This window comes from Scyliorhinus torazame, chromosome 5 (genome assembly GCF_047496885.1).
Source record: "Scyliorhinus torazame isolate Kashiwa2021f chromosome 5, sScyTor2.1, whole genome shotgun sequence".
NCBI lineage: Eukaryota > Metazoa > Chordata > Chondrichthyes > Carcharhiniformes > Scyliorhinidae > Scyliorhinus > Scyliorhinus torazame.
The window spans coordinates 165,225,482-165,240,464 of NC_092711.1; the positions used below are offsets into that span (position 1 = coordinate 165,225,482).

Consider the following 14,983-nt stretch of genomic DNA (forward strand, 5'->3'; position numbering starts at 1 on the left):
ACATCAATTGCTTTACCCTCATCCACCTGTTTGGTCACCTTCTCAAAGAACTCAATAAGGTTTGTGAGGCACGACCTACCCTTCACAAAACAGTGTTGACTATGTCTAATCAAATTATTCCTTTCCAGATGATTATACACCCTATCTCTTATAAACCTTTCCAAGATTTTGCCCACAACAGAAGTAAGGCTCACTGGTCTATAGTTACCGGGGTTGTCTCTACTCCCCTTCTTGAACAAGGGGACAACATTTGCTATCCTCCAGTCTTCTGGCACTATTCCTGTAGACAAAGATGACTTAAAGATCAAAGCCAAAGGCTCAGCAATCTCCTCCCTAGCTTCCCAGAGAATCCTAGGATAAATCCCATCCGGCCCAGGGGACTTATCTATTTTCACACTTTCCAGAATTGTTAACACCTCCTTCTTATGAACCTCAAGCCCTTCTAGTCTAGTAGCCTGAATCTCAGTATTCTCGACAAGATTGTCTTTTTCCTGTGTGAATACTGACAAAAAATATTCATTTAGCACCTCTCCTATCTCCTCGGACTCCAAGCACAACTTCCCACTACTGTCCTTGACTGGCCCTACTCTTACCCTCGTCATTCTTTTATTCCTGACATATCTATAGAAAGCTTTAGGGTTATCCTTGATCCTACCTGCCAAAGACTTCTCATGTCCCCTCCTGGCTCTTCTTAGCTCTCTCTTTAGGTCCTTCCTAGCTAACTTGTAACTCTCGAGCACCCTAACTGAACCTTCATGTCTCATCTTTACATAAGCCTCCTTCTTCCTCTTGACAAGTGTTTTGACTGCCTTAGTAAACCACTGTTCCCTTGCTCGACCACTTCCTCCCTGCCTGACAGGTACATACTTATCAAGGACACGCAGTAGCTGTTCCTTGAACAAGCTCCACATTTCCATTGTGCCCATCCCCTGCAGTTTTCCTCTCCATCCGATGCATCCTAAGTCTTGCCTCATCACATCATAATTGCCTTTCCCCCAGATATAACTCTTGCCCTGCGGTATATACCTATCCCTTTCCATCACTAAAGTAAACATAATCAAATTGTGGTCACTATCACCAAAGTGCTCACCTACCTCCAAATCTAACACCTGTCCTGGTTCATTACCCAGTACCAAACCCAATACGGCCTCGCCTCTCGTTGACCTATCTACATACTGTGTCAGGAAACCCTCCTGCACACATTGGACAAAAACGGACCCATCTAAAGTACTCGAACTATAGTGTTTCCAGTCAATATTTGGAAAGTTAAAGTCCCCCATAACAACTACCCTGTTGCTTTCGCTCCTATCCAGAATCATCTTTGCAATCCTTTCATCTACATCTCTGGAACTTTTCGGAGGCCTATAGAAAACCCCTACTAGGGTGACCTCTTCTTTCCTGTTTCTAACCTCAGCCCATACTACCTCAGTAGACGAGTCCTCATCAAACGTCCTTTCTGCCACCATAATACTGTCATTGACTAACAATGCCACCCCTCCCCCTCTTTTACCACCTTCCCTGAGCTTACTGAAATATCTAAACCCCGGCACCTGAAACAACCATTCCTGTCCCTGCTCTATCCATGTCTCCGAAATGGCCACAACATCGAAGTCCCAGGTACCAACCCATGCTGCAAGTTCACCCACCTTATTCCGGATGCTCCTGGCATTGAAGAAGACACACTTTAAACCACCTTCCTGCCTGCTGGTACACTCCTGCAACTTTGAAACCTTACTCATGACCTCACTACTCTCAACCTCCTGTATACTGGAGCTACAATTCAGGTTCCCAAGCCCCTGCTGAACTAGTTTAAACCCTCCCGAAGAGCATTCGCAAATTTTCCCCCCAGGATATTGGTACCCCTCTGGTCCAGGTGTAGACCATCCCGTTTGTAGAGGTCCCACCGACCCCAGAATGAGCCCCAATTATCCAGAAATCTGAAACCCTCCCTCCTGCACCATCCCTGTAGCCACGTGTTCAACTCCTCTCTTTCCCTATTCCTTGTCTCGCTATCATGTGGCATGGGTAACAACCCAGAGATAATAACTCTGTTTGTCCTAGATCTAAGTTTCCACCCTAGCTCCCTGAATTCCTGCCTTACATCCCTATCCCTTTTCCTACCTGTGTCGTTGGTACGTATGTGGACCACGACTTGGGGCTGCTCCTCCTCCCTCTTAAAGATCCCAAAAACACGATCCGAGATATCACACACCCTGGCACCTGGGAGGCAACACACCAACCGCGAGTCTCTCTCATTCCCACAGAATCTCCTATCTATCCCCCTAACTATGGAGTCTCCAATGACTAATGCTCTACTCCTCTCCCCCCTTCCCTTCTGAGCAACAGGAACAGATTCTGTGCCAGAGACCTGCACCCCATGGCTTACCCCTGGTAAGTCCCCCCCCCCCCTCCCCCACCAACAGTATCCAAAGCGGTATACTTGTTACTAAGGAGAATGACCACAGGGGATCCCTGTACTGACTGCTTCCTCCAAGCCCCTCTCACCGTCACCCATCTATCTTTATTCTTCGGAGTAACTACATCCCTGAAGCTTCTATCTATGACCACCTCTGCCTCCCGAATGATCCAAAGTTCATCCAGCTCCAGTTCCCTAACGCGGTTTCTGAGGAACTGGAGATGGGTGCACTTCCCACAGATGAAATCAGCAGGGACACTGTCGGCGTCCCTCACCTCAAACATTCTGCAGGAGGAACATTGAACTGCCTTCCCTGCCATCCTATCTAGATTAAAAAAAGAAAACGAAAGAAAGAGCTTACCTGTTATTCACTCCCCTTCTCAGCAAGCACTAACTCAGCAACCTCTGCGCCCTGCACGATAACACCTGAGGGAAAATAAAAGAAAAACTACTTACCAGTCACCAGCCAATCCCTTACCTGCATGCTGTGATGTCACGGTTCAACTTCTTTCTACTTCTACCTGCCCTCGTGTCTTCCTCTTGATCTTTACAGCGGTTGTTGCTTTTTTTGAATAGAGGAGGAGGTAGGGAGGGAAACACTGAAGAACTGTTTTGGGTTTAAGTGTCCCTTGACAACAGCTCCTCCACAAACCACCTTCAAGTTAGGGTGACCACAACAGAGGTATGCAAATTTCCCTTACAACAGTCAATCAGAAGCTCTGCTCTCCTGCCCTCTGCTGGATGTTTAGCTTACACCCTGAAAACCGGCCAAATTCCCCGAAAATCTTCATGATTTCCTTCATCCCCTCTACTGGGTCCGAAACGTACAGAAGATCATCCGCATAGAACGAAACCCTGTCTTCCACCCCCACCCTCACCCCCGACCAGTCTAGCTCTTTGAAGCTCTCAAAGAATTGCCAGCGGCTCTATAGCCAGCACAAACAGTAGTGGGGAGAGGGGGCATCCCTGTCTCGTCCCCCGGTGCAGTCCAAAATAGTCCGAAGTTGTCCTGTTCGTCCACACACTTGCCACAGGAGCCTGATACAGTAACCTGACCCAGTCAATAAAGCCCCGCCCAAATACGAACCGTCCCAGCACCTCCCACAGATAATCCCATTCTACCCCATCAAAAGCCTTTTCTGCATCCATTGCGACCACTACCTCAACCTCCCTATCTTCCGGGGACATCATGATCACATTTAACAGCCTTTGTACATTGGCCACCAACTGCCTATCCTTAACAAACCCCGTCTGGTCCTCTCCAATAACGTCTGGAACACAATCCTCAATCCTGGAGGACAAGATTTTGGTCAGCAACTTGGCATCCACATTCAGCAGGGAGATCAGCCTGTAGGACCCACACAACTCCGGGTTCTTGTCCCGCTTAAGAATCAGCGAAATCATTGCCTGTGACATCGTCGGGCGCAGCACCCCTCTCTCCCTTGCCTCATTGAACATCAGCAACAACACTGGCTCCAATATCCCCGAGAACATTTTATAGAACTTTACTGGGTACCCGTCCGGACCCGGGGCCTTACCCGCCTGCATGGCCTTCAAGCCGGCCACTATCTCTTCCAGCCCAATTGGGGCCCCCAGCCCTTCTACCCGCTCCACGTCCACCATTGGGAAATTCAGCCCCTCCAAGAAGCGCCTCATCCCCTCTGGCCCCACAGGGGCTTCCGACCTGTACAGCCTGCTGTAAAAATCTCTGAATGCCTTATTCACCCCTACCGAATCACCAACCAGGTTCCTATCTCAGTCCTTTACTTTCCCTATCTCCCTACCTGCCTCCCTCTTCCTAAGCTGCTGTGCGAGCATTCTACTGACCTTCTCCCCATGTTCATAAATCGCCCCCCTCACCTTTCTCAGCTGCTCCACCTGTGGTTAGCAAACTAAACCCCGCCTGCAACCTCCGTCGTTCCCTTAATAGCCCTGCCTCTGGGGGTCTCCGCATACCTCCTATCGATCTGTAGTATCTCCTTTACCAGTCTGTCCATCTCTGCCCTGTCAACCTTCTCCCCATGAGCCCGGATCGAGATCAGCTCCCCCCTTACCACCGCCTTCAGTGCTTCCCAAACCACTGCTGCCGAAGTTTCCCCGTGTCATTGACCTGCAGGTAGTTCTGAATGCATTTCCTCAGCCACTCGCTCACCCCTTCATCCGCCAAAAGTCCCACATCTAACCTCCAGTGCGGGCGCTGGTTACTGTCTTTACTAACCTGCAGGTCATCCCAGTATGGTGCAAGGTCTGAGATTGTAATCGCCGAATACCCCGTGTCCACTACCCCAGTCAGAAAGACCCTGCTCAAAATAAAGAAATCAATCCGGGAATACACTTTATGCACGTATGAGTAGAAGGAAAACTCCTTCACCCTCGGCTGTCTAAATCTCCATGGATCCACCCCGCCCATCAGCTCCATGAACCCTCTTAGTTCCTTTGCCATTGCTGGAATCCTGCCCGTTTTCGACCTTTAACCTGTCTAAGCAAGGGTCCATAAGTGTATTGAAGTCCCCTCCCATGACCAACCTGTGCGAGTCCAGGTCCGGTATCTTTCCCAGCATCCTCCTAATAAACTCCACATTGTCCCAATTTGGCGCATATACATTAATACCACCTACACCCCCCCTAGCTTCCCACTGACCATCATGTACCGACCTCCCACGTCCGAGACTATTCTACCCGCCTCAAACACCACCCGCTTATTGACCAGGATCGCGACCCCTCTACTCTTTCAATCTAGTCCCGAGTGAAACACCTGGCTGACCCAGCCTTTCCTCAATCTAACCTAGTCCGTTACCTTAAGGTGCGTCTCCTGCAACATTACCACGTCCGCCTTCAATCCCCTCGGATGTGTGAACACACGTGCCCTTTTGACCGGCCCATTTAACCCTCGAACATTCCAGGTGATCAGCCTAGTTGGGGAGCTCAGCCATCCCCTTTTTTAGGCCCGCCTCCAGCCCGTGTTCCGCATCACCACCGGTCCGCCCCAGGCAGCCGCCGACCTCCTCTCTGTCCCTCAGCTCAAGTCCCTCCCTCGTCAGCAGAACATTCACCCCCCACCCAGCAACAACACCCTGTAACCCAACCCCTTTCCTAAACCAAACATATGCACACCCCCCACTGCACTTCCGAGAGCTAGCTCACCCAGCTAGCTTGGCGGCCCCCATCCCCGGCGGCAGATAGTCTTCCACCTATTGTTCTCCCCCCCCCCCCCGCCCCCCCGCTCATACAAACAAACTCCAACATCAAACAATCCCCACACAATTGCCCAACAGAAAAAACACCAAGATCAAAACAAGCACACCTCCATCCCCCAACAGTGCAAATGAAAACCTTAACTCACTCAGCTCTACTCCTGGTTCCAAATCAGTGCAAACGGCACCTCAAACCCATCTTCCGTAAAACGCAAAACGAGAAACTTTTACAAAAACAGAGAAACAAAAACATGAACGTTGCAGCCAAGTTCAAAAGTTCTCAGTCCTTCGCCAGCCCTTTCTTTCGTGGAAAGTCCAACGCGTCCTCAGGCGACTCGAAGTAAAAGTGTTGATCCTCATGCGTGGCCCAGAGACGGGCTGGGTATAACAGTCCAAACTTCACCTTTTTCTTGAAAAGGATCGCCCTGATCTGATTGAAGCCTGCCCTCCTCCACGCTCAGGTCTTGGTAAACCCGCAGGATGCTATTGTCCCATTTACAGCTCCGTATCTGCTTGGCCCACTGCAGAATACGCTCCTTATCTGAGAACCTGTGGAATCTCACCACCATAGCCTTGGGGTGGGGGGGGGGGGCCCTCCCATCCGCGGCTTCCTCGCGAGTGCTCTGTGAGCCCTATCCACCTCCAAGGGCCGGGAGAACGCCCCATCCCCCAGCAGCTTCTCAAACATGCCTGCGACGTATGCCCCTCCGGGACCCCGACAGTTCTTAGGTTCTGCCGGCCGGACCTATTCTCTAGGTCCTCCACCTTCTCCAGAAGCTTCTTTTGCTGGTCCCTCAGCATCCCCACCTCCAGCTCCACCGCAGTCTGATGCTCCTCTTGCTCAGCCAGCGCCTTCTCCACCTTCTGGATCGCCCGATCCTGGGCGTCCAATCTGAGCTCCAACCGCTCAATCAACACTTTTATTGGGTCCAAGCAGTCCCGTTTCTGCGCAGCAAAGCCCTCCTGAATGACTTGCATCAGCTGCTCCACAGACTGCTGGGTCGACAAGCCAGAGGTCCGCCCCTCCGCCATGTTGTCTCCTGTTGTAACTACAGCCCAAGTCTTCTCTGTCTTTTTGTTTCTGCCCTTACGAACACTTCTCGTCCTTTTCTCCATGCACCAAAGTGGGAGTTCAGAAGAGAATTGCCACTAACATCCGTTCGAGAATTCAAGTCCGTTAAAAAATAGGGGGAAAAGATCCAAAAGTCCGACCAGAGCGGGAGCCACCAAATGTGCGACTTACTCCTTCATAGCCGCCACCGGAAGTCCTCCGGGGCTAGAACTGGCCACACACCAGGCCGAGGGTTGCAATATAACTTGGGGGCTCAGGTCCCTGATCTTTGGAATGGCAGACGGCGATGATTGGGTTACAGTATAAATTAAAAAGACACACCAGGTTTGTAGTGGTATAAGGACGGCTCTGGAGGCTGCTGAGAGTTTTTTCAGGCGGATGACCTGTCTTTGGTTTCTTGAAAAGGGTTTCAAAACTGCAAGCTGGCGAATTGGCAGGTGAATGAAAATAGAGATGCCAGCTAAAGCTAGGAAGGCAGAGATATGTGATGTATTGGTTGAATATGTGGGTCTGTTAGAAACACAGGAGAGCCCACATGGTTCTGAGACTCAGAGAGATCTGGGTGTCCAAGAGCATGAATCACAAAAGGCGAGTAGCAGGTACAGCAAGTAATTAGGAAAGCTAATAGAATGTTATTGTTTATTGTGAGGAGAATTGAATACAAAGGTAGGGAGGTTATGCTTCAGTTACACAGGACATTGGCGAGACCACATCTGGAGCACTGTGTACAGTATTGCTCATTTACCGCCAGTCCAGCAGAACAAAACCCTCCGACCCTCCCCATTGATGAACTGTCAGAATGAACGAAATGCCGTCCTGGATGTAATTGAAGCAGAAACAATAACAGCAAAATCCAACCCCTGTAATCACTTGTGAACTTGGTGTCTCAGCAGGCGCCAAGAATCATGGATTCACTTCCCAGACTGAGAGCAGGTGAACGGTTTCTACTTAGTGTGAATCCACTGGTGACTCTGCAGGTTGGATAACCGAGTGAATCCCTTCCCACACTGAGAGCAAGTGAACGGCTTTGCCCCACTGTGACCTCGCTGATGTTTCCGCATGTTGGATAATTGACTGAAACCCTTCCCACACTGAGAGCAGGTGAACGGTCTCTCCCCAGTGTGAACTCGACGGTGTGATTTCAGGTTGGATAACTGAGTGAATCCCTTCCCACATTGAGAGCAGGTGAACGGCCTCTCCCCAGTGTGAACGCGTTGATGTGACTGCAGGTGGATTAACTGAGTGAATTCCTTCCCACACTGAGAACAAATGAACAGCCTCTCCCTGGTGTGTACCCGCTGGTGTCGCCGCAGGCCGGATAACTGAGTAAATCTCTTCCCACACTGAGAGCAGGTGAACAGCCTCTCCCGAGTGTGAACTTGGTGGTGTGTCTGCAGGTTGGATAATTGAGGGAATCCCTTCCCACACTGAGAGCAGGTGAATGGCCTCTCCCCAGTGTGAACTCGCTGGTGTGCCTGCAGGTTGGATAACTGAATGAATCCCTTCCCACAGTCAGAGCAGGTGAATGGCTTTGCCCCAGTGTGAACTTGTTGGTGTGTCTGCAGGTTGGATAACTGAGTGAATTCCTTCTCACACTGAGAGCAGGTGAATGGCCTCTCCCCAGTGTGAACTCGCTGGTGTGTCTGCAGGTTGGATAACTGAGTGAATCCCTTCTCACACTGAGAGCAGGTGAATGGCCTCTCCCCAGTGTGAATGCGCCGATGAGCTTCCAACTGTGATGGGACTCTGAATCCCTTCCCACAGTCCCCACATTTCCACGGTTTCTCCATGTTTTGGGTTTCCTCGTGTCTTTCCAGGTTGGACAATCAGTTGAGGTCTCATCCACACACAGAACACGTGCACGGTCTCTCCCTGCTGTGAATGGTGTGATGTTTTTTCAGGCTGTGTAACTGGTTAAAGCCCTTTCCACAGTCAGTGCTCAGGAACACTCTCACTCGGGTGTGTGTGTCTCGGTGCTTTTCCAGCCACACTGATGGTTTAAATGTTTTGATGCCGACAGATCGGGTAAACATTAATTCTTCTGGATTCAAAGGTCGATGATATTCAGATCGTAACAAATCAAGTGGCTCTTTCAGATCGAGACGTGACGTTTGAGATTTCTGTCTGTAATTCCTCCTCTTGTAATATCCTGCAGAAGGAGTTTACAAAATCAACTCAGTATCGGAAAAAAATTCAGAACAAACAATTCTTGTTTCTGTATAACATTCTTTCCTCTCTCATTCCCCAATACCTCATCTCCAATACCTATTCCCGATACCTAGTCTCCAGGGAGGGATGGAGTATTGGAGCAGTAAGTATAACAACCGTACCACGGGATTCACGGCCTAGTCTCCAGGGACGGGACTCGGAGAGGCGGAGTATCTGAGCTAAGAGTATAAAAACTTTACCACGGGGATTTGCAGCCTTGTCTCCAGGGAGAGGACTCGGAGGGGCAGAGTATCTGAGCTAAGAGTATAAAAACCTTAATTTGGGGATTCTAAAGTCCATGTAGACTAAATCAACCGCACTACCCTCATCTACACACCTAGTCACCTCTTCAAAAAATTCTATCAAATTTGTAAGACATGTTCTCCCTCGTTTAATCCTTGCCTCTCCAGGTGGAGATTAATTCTGTCCCTAAGAATGTTTTCCAGTTGTTTCCCTGGCAGTGAAGTTAGACTCACTGGCTTGTAGTTTCCTAGTTTGTCCCTACTTGCCTTCTTGAATAATGGCACCACATTAGCCGTCTTCCAGTCCTCAGGCACCTCTCCTGTGGCCAGAGAAGATTTGAAAACGTTTGTCAGAGCCTCTGCAATCTCCTTCCTTGCCTCCCACAGCAGCATGGGATACATTTCATCTGGCTCTGGTTATTTATCCACTTTCAAACCTGGAGAAACTGTTCATACCTTCTCCGTCTCAATGTTAAGTTGTTCAAGCAAATCACAATGTGCCTTCCTGATTTCCATACCTACGTCATCCTTCTCCATAGTGAACACAGATGCAAAGTACTCATTTAAAGCTTCACCTGTATCTTCCAGTTCCATGCACACATTGCCACATTGTTCCGTACTCTTACCCTGGTCAACCACCTGCTCCAAATATACTTATAAAACATTATTGGATTTTCCCTTATTTTACCCGACAGTGCTTTTCCAAGCTCCCTCTTTGCTCTCCTAATTCCTTTCTTAAGTAATCCTTTGCACTTTCTATGTTTCTCTGGGACTTCCGCTTTGAGCCCTCGGTATCTGTGATAAGACTCACCTTTAATTCCTTACCCAACCCTGGATATCTCTCGACATCCAGGGTTCCCTGGACTTATTGCTCCCACTCTTTACTATCATGGGAACATAGAATCATAGAATTTACAGTGCAGGAGGAGACCATTTGGCCCATCGAGTCTGCATCGGCCCTTGGAAAGAGCACCCCACTGAGACCCCAACCTCAAAGTCAGATGCTTCAATTTTATTGGCTTGCTCCTCCTGGGCTTTCCATGAGCGAATTCAATTTATCCATTTCAAGTTGACTATGTTGTTAGTCAGTTTGCCAATACTTTGGGGTGTGTGAGCTGCATTGTTATCCTCCTGTTTTTATAGAATCTAACCCTCTTTCCCCACTCACTATGTGAACATGTTGACTGGTTGTTGAATTGCTGACATTTGATCTGGAGGCTGTGCTCCCTCAGATATCCTGTTCTGAATGAATTCCCAATGTCTGGTTGTATTTCTGCGGCAATATCTCTTGTTCTCTGGGCCCATTTCCCGCCAGTTTTTCTGCTGCTTTCATTGTTTGAAAAATGGTGAAAAGTAATAAAAATATTTACATTTGCGGGTGTCTGGCGGGAGGTGCGCGGCTTCCCTTCCGACAGGGAGTCAGGGAGCCGCTTCAGCTCTTTCCGTGCAGCCTGGTCAAGCTGCTGAGAGCTTCGGGACTCCCTGCTCGGTGTCGCCGGTCGGTGCTGCGGGTCTGACGGGGGAACAACCCAGTCAATGACCTTCCCCTCCCCCCGGCCCGTGACTGCGCATGTGCAGCGGAGCGCCCACCCCTGACCTTCTTGGGGACATATGAACCAATGGGAAGGATTGGAGGACCGGAAGGACTCTGGTCTCCCGGCCAATCAGAGCTCCGGCTTTGTGTGAACGAAGTATGAGCTTCACACAGACTGAAACATCCTCCTGTATCCAACATCTGTGAGTAAAACACCTTATTTTCTCCCCCTTTCCATTTCTTTTCTCATTCTGACCTTCAATTGGTCATTTGCAGCAACTGAAGGGAAAGGAAGTGAATCCAGGGAGGGTGCAGACTCTGGAAAGCTTGGCCCAGATCTTTCTCTCTGCCTGAAAGACATTGACATCCTTTGCTCCCTCAGCTTGACACGGGGAGAACGTGCAGACGCCGCACATACAGTGGGACCAGGTTTTTGGACCGAACCCCTGGGTGGTTCCGATGTGCTTGTCCTGGCAGGGCATCTGAGGTTGCAGATTCCTTGGCCTCCTGTAGGGTTACAACACTGGGAAAATGGTGCTAAGGTAGAGGGGCCAATTATCTCATCGAATGGTTGAGCAGGCTTGATGGGCCTAATGCAGCTCCTATTTATTCTGTGTTGAAACGCATGATAGCACAGTGATTAGCACTGTTGCTTCACAGCTCCAGGGTCCCAGGTTTGATTCCCGGCTTGGATCACCGTCTGTGCAGAGTCTGCACGTTCTCCCCGTGTCTGCGTGGCTTTCCTCCCACAAGTCCCGAAAGACGTGCTGTTCGGTGAAATGAAAAATGAAATGAAAATCGCTTATTGTCACAAGTATGCTTCAAATGAAGTTACTGTGAAAAGCCCCTAGTCGCCACATTCCAGCACCTGTTTGGAGAGGCTGGCACGGGAATTGAACCCGCACTGCTCGCCTTGTTCTGTTTTACAAGCCAGCTCTTTAGCCCTGTGCTAAACCAGCCCCTCAGTGATTTGGACATTCTGAATTTTCCCTGTGTGTACACGAACAGGCGACGGAATGTGGCGACGCGGGGTTTTTCAGTAACTTCATTGCAATGTTAATCTAAGCCTACTTGTGACAAGAAAGATTATTATTATAAAGCAGTGAGCGTGGATCTGTCAAACAGCCTGAATCAGCACCTTCAGGAAAATTGGGATGTTGATATTAAATACAGCAGGGAGCGAATGGAGAGTGTGTGGGATGGAGATTTACAACTTTTCGGAACATAGGAACTGGAGCAGACCATTCAGCCGCTGGAGCCTGTCCCACTATTCAATGAGATCATGGCTTATCTGTGACCTAACTCCATATACCTGCATTTGGCCCATATCCCTTAACCTCTTTGATTTACAAAAATCTATCTATCTCATTTAAAATGAACAACTGATCTAACTTCAACTGCAGTTTGTGGGAGAGAGTTCCAAACTTCGACAACACTTTGAGTAAAGAAGTTCTTCCTAACATCTCTCTTGAATGGTCCAGCAATAATTTTATTTTTTAATAAACATTTTATTGAGGTATTCTTGGTGTAGAAACAACAACAAAATAGAAAAGATACATGAAACCATAAACATCGTGCAAAAACCGTTTACCTTTGGTACAGGTCTCACCCTCATTGACCCCCGACTCTAACCTAACCTACTCTCCCCCCCCTCCCCCCGTCTGCTGACAATTAATTTTCCGCAAGGAAGTCGACGAACTGTTGCCACCTCCGAGTGAACCCGAAAAGTGAACCTCTCAAGGCAAACTTAATTTTCTCCATACAGAGAAAGCGAGCCATGTCCGATAACCAGGTCTCCGACTTCGGGGGCTCTGGGTCCCCCCATGCCAAAAGTATCCGTCTCCAGGCTACCAGGGACGCAAAGGCCAGAACATCCGCCTCTCTCTCCTCCTGGATTCCCGGAACGTCCGACATCCTGAAAATCACCACCTCTGGACCTAGCGCCACCCTTGTTTTTAACACCGTGGACATGATGTACACAAACCCCTGCCAGAATCCCCGAAGCTTTGGACATGTCTCAAACATGTGGACATGGTGCACCTATCCTCCACCTAAAAGAATCTGATCATCCGGGCCACTGTCATGTGAGCCCGGTGCACAACCTTAAATTGTATCCGGCTGAGCCTGGCACATGTTGCAGACGTGTTGACTCTAAACGCGTCTGCCCATAAACCATCCTCTATCTCACATCCCAGCTCCTCCTCCCACTTATGCTTCAGCTCGTCGGTCTGCGTCTCCTCCAACCCCATAAGCTCCTTATAGATGTCCGAGATGCTCCCCTCCCCTACCCACCCTCTGGAAATTACCCTGTCCTGAATCGCCCTCAGCGGGAGGAGCGGGAAGGTTGACACCTGTTTACGAAGGAAGTCCCGCACCTACAGATACCTGAATTTGTTTCCCCTCGCCAGCCCAAATTTTTCCTCCAGCACCCTCATACTCGGGAAACTCCCCTCTATGAACACATCCCCCATCCTCTCAATCCCCACTCTCCGCCATAGCTGGAACCCCCCATCCATAGTCCCCGGGTCAAACCGGTGGTCAGCACAAATTGGAGCCCAGACCGATGCTCCCACTGCTCCCACATGCCACATCCACTGGCCCCAAAACTCTCAGGGCCGCCACTACCACTGTACTGGTGGATTACCGTGCCAGCGGGAATGGCAGAGACGCAGACTGGTGCCCTTACAAGAAGCCGCCTCCTTACGCACCCATGCCGACTCCTCCCCCACCACCCACGTCCTGATCATGGCTATGTTAGCTGCCTAGTAATAATTGCTAAAATATGGCAGCACCAGCCTGCCCTCTCCCTGGCTCCGCTCGAGCATTACCTTCCTTACCCGCGGGGTCTTGCCCGCCCAGACGAAGCCCGTGATCACCGTGTTGACCCGCTTAAAAAAGGAACGCAGAATAAAAATGGGGAGACACTGAAATACAAATAGGAACCTCGGGAGGACCGTCATTTTCACCTATTGCACCCTCCCGGCCAGAGACAACGGGAGCGCGCCCCTTCTCCGAAAACCGTCCTTCATTTGGTCCACTACCCGGGCCAGATTCAAGTTATGCAGCCGGTCCCATTCCCGTGCCACTTGGATGCCCAGGTACCTAAAACTACTCCCAACCGACCTGAACGGCAGCTCCCCCAGTCACCCCTCCTGTCCCCTCGCCTGAACCACAAACATCTCACTCTTATCCATGTTTAGCTTATACCCCGGAAACCGGCCGAATTCCCCGAAAATCTTCATGATTTCCTTCATCCCCTCTACTGGGTCCGAAACGTACAGAAGATCATCCGCATAGAACGAAACCCTGTGCTCCACCCCCCCTCCCCCCACCCCCGACCAGTCCAGCTCCTTGAAGCTCTCAGAGAAATGCCAGCGGCTCTATAGCAGCACAAGCAGCAGTGGGGAGAGGGGGCATCCCTGTCTCGTCCCCGGGTGCAGTCCAAAATAGTCCGAAGTTGTCTGTTCGTCCACACACTTGCCACAGGAGCCTGATACAGTAACCTGACCCAGTCAATAAAGCCCCGCCCAAATCCAAACCGTCCCAGTACCTCCCACAGATAATCCCATTCTACCCGATCAAAAGCCTTTTCTGCATCCATTGCAACCACTACCTCAACCTCCCTACCTTCTATGGACATCATGATCACATTTAACAGCCTTCTTACATTGGCCACCAACTGCCTATCCTTAACAAACCCCTTCTGGTCCTCCCCAATAACGTCTGGAACACAATCCTCAATCCTGGAGGACAAGATTTTGGTCAGCAACTTGGCATCCACATTCAACGGGGAGATCAGCCTGTAGGACCCACACAACTCCGGGTTCTTGTCCCGCTTAATAATCAGCTAAATCATTGCCTGTGACATCGTCGGGCGCAGCTCCCCTCTCTCACTTGCCTCATTGAACATCCTCAACAACACCGGCCCCAATATCCCCGAGAACATTTTATAGAACTCTACTGGGTACCCGTCCGGACCCGGGGCCTTACCCGCCTGCATGGCCTTCAAGCCCTCCACTATCTCTTCCAGCCGAATTAGGGCCCCCAGCCCTTCTACCCGCTCCACGTCCACCATTGGGAAATTCAGCCCCTCCAAAAAGCGCCTCATCCCCTCTGGCTCCGCAGGGGGTTCCGACCTGTACAGCCTGCTGTAAAAATCTCTGAATGCCTTATTCACCCCTACCGAATCACCAACCAGGTTCCTATCTCAGTCCTTTACTTTCCCTATCTCCCTAGCTGCCTCCCTCTTCCTAAGCCGCTGTGCGAGCATTCTACTGGCCTTCTCCCCATGTTCATAAATCGCCCCCCTCACCTTTC

The 14,983-nt window shown here is 50.1% G+C and overlaps 2 protein-coding genes across 2 annotated transcripts in view; one reads left to right on the plus strand and one right to left on the minus strand.

The window, feature by feature from the left end:
• Positions 1–14,983, plus strand: part of LOC140420446 (uncharacterized) — a 70,369-nt gene that overhangs the window by 27,268 nt on the left and 28,118 nt on the right. The window lies entirely within an intron of this gene.
• The window catches only part of LOC140422322 (uncharacterized), a 31,037-nt gene that overhangs the window by 7,569 nt on the left and 8,485 nt on the right, over positions 1–14,983 (minus strand). Inside the window, 1 exon segment of the mRNA XM_072507350.1 lies at positions 7,630–8,831. Coding sequence (XP_072363451.1) covers positions 7,630–8,472 — 843 coding nt within the window. The 5' untranslated portion in view covers positions 8,473–8,831.